The sequence below is a fragment of the Apteryx rowi genome, unplaced genomic scaffold, assembly GCF_003343035.1.
Source record: "Apteryx rowi isolate R43461 unplaced genomic scaffold, aptRow1 scaffold_332, whole genome shotgun sequence".
In the NCBI taxonomy this organism is placed as follows: domain Eukaryota; kingdom Metazoa; phylum Chordata; class Aves; order Apterygiformes; family Apterygidae; genus Apteryx; species Apteryx rowi.
In genome coordinates this window covers 321,312-331,671 of record NW_020449775.1, presented here as the reverse complement: position 1 = coordinate 331,671, position 10,360 = coordinate 321,312, and the positions used below count along the sequence as shown (strand labels likewise).

At 41.3% G+C, this 10,360-nt stretch overlaps 1 protein-coding gene across 2 annotated transcripts in view; it reads left to right on the top strand.

The window, feature by feature from the left end:
* The first annotated feature begins 3,906 nt into the window (after positions 1 to 3,906).
* The window catches only part of SLC36A4 (solute carrier family 36 member 4), a 133,943-nt gene continuing 127,489 nt past the window's right edge, over positions 3,907 to 10,360 (top strand). Inside the window, exon 1 of one of the 2 annotated variants that reach the window (XM_026071936.1) lies at positions 3,907 to 3,987. In XM_026071936.1, the coding sequence (XP_025927721.1) occupies positions 3,960 to 3,987 (28 nt within the window). In that variant the 5' untranslated portion in view covers positions 3,907 to 3,959. Of the gene's footprint in view, positions 3,988 to 4,152; positions 4,337 to 10,360 lie in introns of those variants that run through there. The other variant, XM_026071937.1, reaches the window with a different exon arrangement.

Here is a 10,360-nt window from a genome sequence, read left to right as displayed (position 1 = left end):
CCTCTCTCTCCCTCAAAAAGGCACTTCCTAACATCAGGCATTCTTGTTTGAGAGGTGGATAGTGTGGAAGATTTCTGAGGACACCTGGTTTCAGCACTGCCTCCAACATGTAAAGCACAGCAGTCGGAGAAGGAACAAAGCCTGAGTGAGCCTATGCTTATGCAGATCTGATGGACAAGAGTCTGTATGCAGGCACAAGAAATGGTGGCTGTTCTATACTGCAATGGCTACACTGCAGCTGTACAACATTGCCTATCGCTTGCTTGCAATTTGAATATATTATGCAGGGAGAAACAGGCCATCAGTCCTTCTCGGTATTACTCGCATTGGGTCTGGCTATGAAGACAGTAAGTATGACTAATTTTTACCCTGTTTAATAGGACAGCTTCCATAGATAGAAGGACAGCTTCTAAATTCTTCCTGAATATGAGCAGCTGACTTGAATTTCTAAAATAATGCCAAATGATAGACTTTTAAGTTTTCATAGACCATTAAATAAAGCTAAGAGCTGATGAAAAAGATCTGGACAATAACATCATCATGTTCACTGAACAAATCAATACTGCTGCAAGTACTTGTGCATACAGAGCAATTGCGAATTTCAGAACCATAAACTGATTCTGGAAAATCCTACAGATGTACTTACTCCAGTGCTCAATTGTCAGATGATTATAGATTTCCTAAAACCTGCTGCTTCTGGCTCTTTCCAGGATGTGTTTTTTTTTTTTTTTTTTTTGTTAAATGGAAACTGTCTATGTAGCTATTTCTTGAGTTCCCATTACTAACATTTCCTGCAGCTTTTAAAAACATCCTCAATAACATCTTTTAATCACTAACTGGCTATGGTTTTACAGTGTCCTGCAACTAGTTTTACTTCTGGAAGCTCAGTAAGACAGATAATCCTCTTCCCCTTCACATTCCTCTTTGAACACTACTTCATAGGAATACAAGGGCTGTAAAAGCCTTGCAGCTGGTGAAGGGAGAATTCCCACAGGATGGATGAAAGGAGTCCCTGCAGTGCAGGCTGCTATGTGGATTCTGAGTTGCTCTGAGCTATAGTTCTCTGGAGGTTTTCTTAAATTAGAGCCGACTCTCAGAGTCATGCTTTATGCCACAGGCTATGCTAGTTCCCAAAGCAGGCCTGAATTGCAGGAGTATAAGGGTGGCTGACAGCCACCTGAGGGCTTTGCTGGTGGGCCATGTCTTTTCATGACACAGCTGGTGAATTTAAGAGAGATCTGGGCTTATGTATTATGTCTAGCTGTGAAAACTATGAATAACAGAATTCCCTTTTAGAAAGGGAGGGTTTTGTCTTACAACACTATGATGTTTCCCTTCTTGTCATCTACCTTCAGTTCTTGGGTATACATTAAATGTCCTGTAAACATCACATGAGGACATGAGGGTGGTTTGAGGGTGCAAAGCCTACTGGAATAGTGTTGGGGAACTGTGGAAATGGAGGGAGCCAAACTTTGTGCATTCTTGTTCACAGTGCTTTTTGAGAGCACACTTGTAGTGAACTGTCCCTTGAACTGTGCCTGACTGTAGTTTTGGAGAAAGCTTGTTAGAGGTCCCGAACAGGGCCACAAATTAAGACCCCCCCCCAGTCCTCTTTTATTAAGGAGTGTGGAAGCACCCCAGAAAGTCTAGGCACATACATTGGTACAAGACACAATCGACCATAAGCTGGAGATAGATGTCAAGAGCTGCAGTGTCTCTGGCCATGTGCAGTTTTAGACTCCTAGATAATTTCACAAGCAAATGTAGGCCCATGCAGATGTTTAGAGTAGACGGAGTGTTATACCTTCTAGGACACCCTCCGAATTCATGCACTGTTCCTGAGACTATAACACTGGTGTAGTTAGCAGGATAATGTGGAAATGTGTTACAAACCGGAGACACCTCCCAAATTATCTCCTTTTGTGCAGGACTCACTGAATTTGTCATGCACTCCATCTGTTTTTATTTTAAATGTTTAATATAGATGATAAGAACTGACAAAGATTCACAAGTATCTAAATATTTGTAATATTTTTCCAATTGACCTGCATACAGAAGGGATGCTGTACTTTGACTGTGAACTGTACTGAAAGGAAGCTGACACTGACAGCCCATCAAATTAAATACCAAAAGGGAACCTGGATTTTGGCAACACTAAACTGATAAATCTCAGTGCATGCAGAACAATATACAAATACAGATCTGTAATTTTCATTAAGTGACAGAAAAAAAAAATTATTTTAGCCACATGATAATGATTCATGCAGGGAAAAATCCTTGTGGTTTCTAATATGCTTCTGACATTTGAACTGTGCAAAGAATTTCTATCTATCTGAAGTATGAACCATCAACAGCACTTTTGACAGCTGCATCATCTTCTGTGATCATATTTATTCTTCATCAAAGCTTAAAGAGAGTCAACACACACCAGACCTTTAACCTTTTGTCACTCAACAGCTATATTTTTCAGATTCCAGTGGGCACCATCTAAGATTTCCATGTGCATCAAAGCCGTAGCAATCAAACTTGAGAAAAGCAGTTTTGCTGTTTTAATCATAGCTACTGAACACAACGGCCCTTTTATGATCTGTGTTCTCAGCTTGTTACATTGACAACTGCAATCCTCAGCTACAAGCCTCATGGAATGCAATGGAAAATCAATTTCCAGAAATAAATTCTTCCAAAAGAACTGTCATAGCAAAAAAGGTAGGATGTTTCATGTATAGCATGGAACTTCACAGCAGGAAGGTGTAACAAAACAGTCCCTCGTTCAATATTCAACAAACTACTTTCTTCTAAAAACTTAAGACTCTCTTAGTCTATCAAATACACTTTTTTGTGGAATACTGGCCATTAAGGTGTTGACTGTTAAGACAGTTCAGGATGTTCAGTGCTTGATATTTGTGCCACGGGAGAGCAAAAGTAGGAATCCTTGGAAGAGGACCATTACAAACAAGAACATGGAACATAAGAAGTTTGTATGAAAAGAAGTTCACAACTGCGACCAAGAAATTGGAAAAAGGTGAAGAGGTATATACATGTTTTCACATTAGTGATGGAATGACAGGAGTTGCTGTTTTTTGATAGATGCAGAGGCAATATGCTGTTCAGGATCTAATGAAATGGGGATGCAGTAATCATATTCAAGGTGACTTCAAAGTTTGTTCTTAGACATAAACCAGTGATGCCTTAGAGCAAAGCCAATCATATGCTAATCAGACAGGAATATAATTTACAGACAGACAGACAGCAGCATAATTGAGGTCTTTGAACAGTTCAAAGAGACACTCATTAAAACATCATGCAAAGTAATCACCTTGTAACGGAGTACCTGAATGAAAGTTAAAACATGAACAGTTATAAAAACGCAGCAGTAAAAAAGCCAGATGCGGGCAGAAGAGCTCTTAGTGTGCTACCATGTCTGCAGTTCTGGTGCCCCCATGTGAAAACGAGTATCGGAGATCTAGAAAAGACAGAGGAAGGGACAATCGCAAACATGCAATGGTTTCTGCATGAGGGGAGATTAAACAGACTAGGCCTTTTCAATCTGAGAAGGAGAGAGGAGAGAAAGGCTATGACAAGGGCCTAAAGTCAAGACAGACTTGGGGAAGGTAAAGCAATTATTGCTGCGAGCAATGGGGCAGGCGCGGGGCAGGCCTTGCTCACACACGCGAGCAGGCCCGGGTACGCTAAGGGCTGGAGCTCAGCGGGACCCGCCGCTGTACCGGGACACGGAGAGAAGGAGAAGGGAGCGGCCGGGAGGCTCCAGCGAGCTCCCCGCACGCCGCAAGCGCGGCGCTGGAGGACTCACGCCTCCCCACGCTTGTCTTGTCTTTCCGGCTCGTGTCTATGGTTCTCGGCGGCGGGGCGCGGCCAGGCGGGCGGCGCGCATGCGCACGCGCTCCCGGTGCCGGCCGGCTCCACACTGGCGGAAGGGCTGGCGAGGGGCCGGTGGCGAGATGGAGGCTGCCGGCAGGGAGGAGCTGGGTGAGGCGCGCCGGCCGGCCCGGCGGCGGCGGGGCCCGGGGGGCGGCGGGACCGCGACCCGCCGCGGGGCGGAGAGAGGGCCGTGAGGAGCGGCCGGCCGACTTGCGCACCTCCCCCCCTCCGCTCGGGGCGGGATGGTTCGGCCCGTGGGGGGATGCGCTTCAGCGCTGAGCGCAGCTGGGCGGGCGGGATGAACCATCCCACGCGGCGGAGGGGGTGGGCCCATCCCGGCCGCTCCTGGGCGCCTCAGGGGCCGGGCGGCGGGGCCGGGCCCGGCTCCCCGAGGCCTCGGTTTCGCCTGGCTGCTGTTGATTTCGGTGGGACGTTACGGCCGTGGTTAGAAATTTATGTAAATACTTCCTGGTCAGATCCCTAGGGAATGCTTTCCTCTGCAGTGAAAGCTCGTGTATGTGGTTTGGTTTCGGGGGGAGGGGGGGGGTCGATATATTAGCTGTAGTTATTGGAGATTAATGTTCAGCCCTTTGAATGTGAGGGTGTGTGAGGGCCCGTGCGCGCCCACCCTCTAATCTCTGCATTCATAGACCGGCTAGCGATAGCTCGGAGCTGGCTGTTTTGAAGCTGCTCGGTGCTGGATGTCTCACCTCTGAGCTACGTGTCGCTGCAGCCCGAATAACCCTTCCTCTCCGCGGTGGTGCTGGGAAGCAGGCGACTTGCTTCAGGTTTTACTCTCTCTGCGGCCTCGGGCATCTTCCAACCGGAGGTCGCTGCCTCCAGAGCAAGGGTGGCAGAAGGAAACTCTTCTGTAACTGCTCCGCTTCGCAGATCTGCCAGAGTTAGTGTCTGTCAAAACCCTTGGAACTGGATTTTTTTTTTTTTTGAGGGATTAACTGTTTAAAAATGCAGATAGACACCTGATAAGATTGCAGAAGTCGCCTACATGCTTCGTTCTTGTTTATTGAATACTTTAAGTTCTTACTGGTGTGTCATCAGTCAAAAGTTTTAGTCACGTAGAAATGTGTAGCTTGATCTAGAGGACAGTGGATTATTTTAAGATTAACATCTCTCTGGATACATGATTCATTGTGGATTCAGTGTGGCACAGTGCTTCTCGGAAAGCGTACAATAAACTATTAAGAACTCTGTGTGCTTTGGTGTAATAATTCAAGTGTCTTGTTTTATTAGTCTTCTGTTTTTTGACAGTTACAATGCAATAGCAAACAATTCTTTCTGCTTAACGAGGAATTACTGATTTTCAGCACTTGCTTAGAAATAATGGCTCTCAAGATTAATAAATGTTCTTGTAAAGCAGAATAAATTGATTTTATTAAGTTGCAGTCTGAAATAGAAATAAATGATTCAAAGATACCTTCCAAAAGTAAATCAAGTAGTTGCACCAAGCATAGCTTTAAGTTCTTGAAAAACAAGCAAACCCAGCAAAGGGTGATGTTAACTTTTACTGTTCTGGAAAATGTAATTATTAGGACTTTTTAGCAATTTTTAAACATTAAATACTTGCTTATTTTAAAATAGGTGAGTTTCTCTTTTAATTTTCCTTTGTGGAAAATAGTTTTTGCTTTGGGGGGTTTTTGCTTGTCTGTTTTTCTGCCTCTGATGTTCAGCTAAAAAGGAAGATGATTGTGTATGGTTGAATAGGATTCTCTCTTAGGTCTCCCTTGAACTAGAAAAAGATCCAAAATTTTCAATCCATACAAGCATCCACTTTGCACTACCATTCATAGTCACAATGTTGATCCATAATTTTTTATGACAATTATGGAAGCACACGGCTGAGTAACTTCATATATTCTGTCGGACTCATATGTGCTTGGTATATTTTACAGTTTGATATCTTCTGGAGAAAAATGCTATGCAAGTTCTTTACCCTGTAAAGTTTGGGGAAGGGAGAATCATATTTCTTCTTTAGTGGTTGAGAATTATAGGGTGAGCTGTCTACTGAACCAGTGGCACATTCTGAAAATAATTAGAATAATCAGTGATGATTTTTTTTCTTTATAACTTTTTTTTTTTGGGGGGGGGGGTCGGGGAGAGCTCTGGTTTGGAACACAGAGTTGAAAACCTTCTCCATAGCTTTAAGATGATAAATTGGCCATCTGTAAACTGAGTGGAGTTCTTGAGAAAGCCAAGCCACTACAGCTAGTGATGGTTGTTCCCTGATATTAGTGTTGTCCGTTACAGTCCAGAGAACATCACTACAGTGTGACTGCTGTTCAGAGTCTCAGTCACTAATCGTGGCCCGTAAAGAGCAGCCACAGACTTGGTTTGGTGACAAAGGCTCTGGACATGTGTTGTACGTTATGTGTATGGCATTCTAACAAGCTGTTAACTTGTGCAAGCCTGTGAAAACATACTAGCATAAAACATAAATCTTAGACTAGTGTAAAGCTTACATGGTTCTGATTTCCCTTTTATACAGCAGTTGAAACAGTTGCTTATTAAAATGAATCTGTGAATATTCTGCTGTACTTCTGGCCTTGTTAGCATGTTCTTGTATAGAAGCTGTGACTGAGTGATGAACTGTCTATGGGACCCCCTTTGATTCATGCTTTTTTCAAAGTATTGATATGAATATACATACTAAGTGGTGTTCCAACATGTATTTTCCTTCTCCCATACAGTGAGTGAATACAGCTGATGTGAACAATTATAAGCTATATCCTGTCCCCATACCTATTTACATTTATATGTCAAATCCAGCCCTTCCTGTTAGCTGACACTAACTTCCATAACCCTCAAGGAAAAAAGTAGATTATATTGCTTATATTTGCAAAACAGGTTCTAGATGGCAGCTCATCTCAGAGGTAGCCTTCTGTGAAGAGTGAAGGGAAATTGGATTTGTCTTTATTTTTAATACTGCTTTTGCCTTTAACTTGCTATGGAGCCATGGCTCATTGCTTTATCTTTTTGTCTGTTTCCTCCATAAAATGCAAATGGTGGAGTTTAGTTTTGTCCCTTGTGCTGCTAAGAGGTCCTGCTAATCTTAGTGTTAATTGCTTGAACAGTTGTCATGGTTTGTTGTGATCTCTCAAATTTATGCAATAGGATACTGTGTGAAACAACCTTTATTTTTACAAACTCATTAAGTTTAAAAAAAAACAAAACAAACAACACCCCCCCCAACAAGGGGTTAATCCCTTCTGTGCAGACTAACCTAAATTGTTAATTCTCTAGTTACTTAATTCATTAGTTGGCTGATTTGTTAACTTGATAATTTGTTAATATCACTCACTTATGAGCAAAATAATTACCTAACCAGCAGTGAAAGTGCTTATCCTTCCTCCTCTGCCACGATGTGGGTGTCCCTTGAAGGAGAGAAAGGGATGAAAAGTGGTAGGTGCTTTAGTTAAGTAAAAACAAAAGGATGACTAAATGTGAATTGTCTCAAAATTCTTAGTTCTGCTGAACCATGAAAGATAATGCAAATTTTTTTGAATGAGTACTGTGACTGAGAACTGGATTGTTAATAGCAAATGGTGTTTAGATGCATTTTGGACTGCTTGGTGGAGCAGGGACGTAAGGCAGACTGAGCTGTGCACTGTACCATAGCACGAGTTTGACATCTTACTTAAACTACATGTATTGGACCTTCCTATGAAGAAATCTAAGTCAACATGTGTATTCCATGCTGATTTTATGACAATGACTAGACTTGGAACAAATAATTTCAGGCTAGGGCCAAACCCACAAAGTTAGGCCCTTGCTCTTCTATATTGTGGTTACATACCTGCTTTGTGGGGCAGGGAAAGCTTAAGCTTTCTTGCCTGGCATGCTTTGGATCCATTAAGTTTGGATGCTACGCAAGCCTGGACAGCAATATAGGTAGGGACTGTGTTTGAATTGCAGTAAGGACATAGCCACAGTATCACCACAGAGGAGGTCTGTTGCCAAATGAAGGAACCCATGTTTAGAAAGTTGCATGATCCAGGCCTGATAATATACCCCTGTACTGTTACTGTTTACTGATCCACACATTTTAGGCCAAAATTGCACACTAGTCATGGGATAAAGAGGGAGGAATGATGGAGAGAGGAGGCAATTTGAAGAGCAATGATATGGCTAGAACAATGGCTAAATAGCATTGTTGGAGTACTTTAGATAATGGAGTATTTCGGGAGAACTTGTAATAAGTGTAGTTACTTACCACGATGAGTTAGTGCTGATTAGTATATGTTACTCATATTTTAAATCTGGTTTTAGTGGAATTTCTTCTCAAATGAATTATTATATTAGAACAAGATCTATGAACTGCTGGCCTAAGTGTATGGGTAGGAAGCAGATATTCTGAGTTCTAATTTTAGCTATTTCTGGAAACATGGGTAAATAATTGACCTACTCTATTTCATTTTCTTCATTATCTGTTGCCTAGGAGTGGTATGTTAATGAATATTTGAAGAGATTTCAAGATACTGTTATCATGGTTATGTACTGGTCCCACAAGACAAAAAAATCTACGTAAATAGGTATAGATTTTAAAGTGGTTATTGTTCTGTAGAGTTTTACAGGCATTTAGCATTCTACTGAATGTTTAGCCTAAAATCAAATTTTAACCCTTAGATTTCATTTCTTCAGAGACTAACCTTTATGTTTTGTATTTTTACTGAATTTTTTTTTACTCTGGTCTGCAGATGAATGATATAGTTTAGAAGCAAGAGATTTAGTCTGTACCTGTAGACAAAATATCTCAAGACCTCCTGTGAGTTATAAAAGCAAAGGACATATAACTTTAATTTGTGTTGTATGGGGAGGTATATTTAGCAACAGTATTTTTCTTTATTGTCTATATTATTAAATCAATTTTGAATTCTTTGTTTTTTATCTCATTTTTAAAAATAGTTTCCAGTCACATATGCTCAAATGAATAAATGTCTGGATAATAACTGGGTTAAAAAAAAAAATAAAAACCTCTTATGTCGTAAAGTAGGGCCAGTCTAGAAAATAATTAAGCCACCTACTGTGCTCTAGTTGTGTACCACTTAACATGGAGATAATTTAGTAGATCCAGAAGAAGACTTTTTCACAAATTAGAAGAACGTGTAGTAAAACTCGTGCATGTTCAAAGATCAGTTACATGGGAAATCATTTAACTGAAAGCTCAAGACATAGCATAAGGACAAAACCTTGCATAGCAAGAATGCAGGGCTGGTAGTGCTTGGTGTGTACAACTCCAGCACAGTCATAGTTTCTGCTTACGGAGGGAAACTTTGCCTTGCCAGCGTCTACCTGTTGACATCTCCAAAAAACTCACTGCATTCTAACAGTATATGGTTGGATTATGTAAAAATCATAATTATATACCAGATGGATAATGCAAACGAGACACCGGTTTGTTTTGACATGCCAACCAGTTACACCTTTGAAGAAATAAATCTTATCATACAAACTTAAAAATGTGTATTACAGTAATATTGTTAGTATTAGCAGATGGTAGAAAATTGGTACCATCTTGAAGTGTAAAACAGTGCAGAAGAAACAGCTGCCTTATGCAGCATCTATTAGTTGTCAAAACCAAGGATGGATATCTCCAGATGGATCGGCTGAATGTTGTTTGGAATCAGAGGCCGCATTCTTCCTCTTATTCTAGATGCATTCAAAGGGTATCTAACTCTGCCAGTGAAGAATACTGTTGTGGAAATGAATTCTGATATTGTCATCTAGGAGGAATGGTATCACAACTGCAGGTGCTTGATATTGTCAGCATCAAAACTGAGCTGGACAAGGCCTTGAGCAACCTGATACAACTTCAAAGTTGACCCTACTCTGAGCAGAAGTTTGGACAGAGTGATCTCCAGAGGTCTCTTCTGACCTAAATTCTTACAGAAGATCAGTAGAGCAGGGTAGTTGATGGCAGCTGTGGAACTCCAAAGCAATGGAAATAAAAGCAATAGATAGCAGAGCATACCTGTATATGTTATACTTGTTTTTCTGTTCATAATTATGTTGCTATTATTTTGCACTTCCTTTTCCTGTACCCAAGTGTATTTTGCTAACTGTATTGTGTATCTCCTCTGGGCTACATGCCATTCACTTCTTTTGTAGCTAGTGGAGTGAAGTACAGGTCTCTAGGATGCAATTTGTCATTTGGAGATGGGTATTTAAATTGGCTCAGATAAATCTTCCCCTAAGAATATTTCTTTCCATTGACTGCAGAGGGAGTCCAGGGGGACTAGCTGAGGTGAAAACACCTGAAGTACTGATGAGATGAATCCTGTACTGCACGTCTAGTGACTAGCCCTATGGGATACTGGTCACAGCCAGGATATTCTGTTAGTAGTATAACTGATATTTGTAAATACTCTTATTTTTTTGCAGGAGAAAAGTTCCATATTCTTCCAAGGCATAGCTCTTTTGTGAAAAGAGCAAGAAAGTAGTAATGAAACCATTATGATTCACGTCA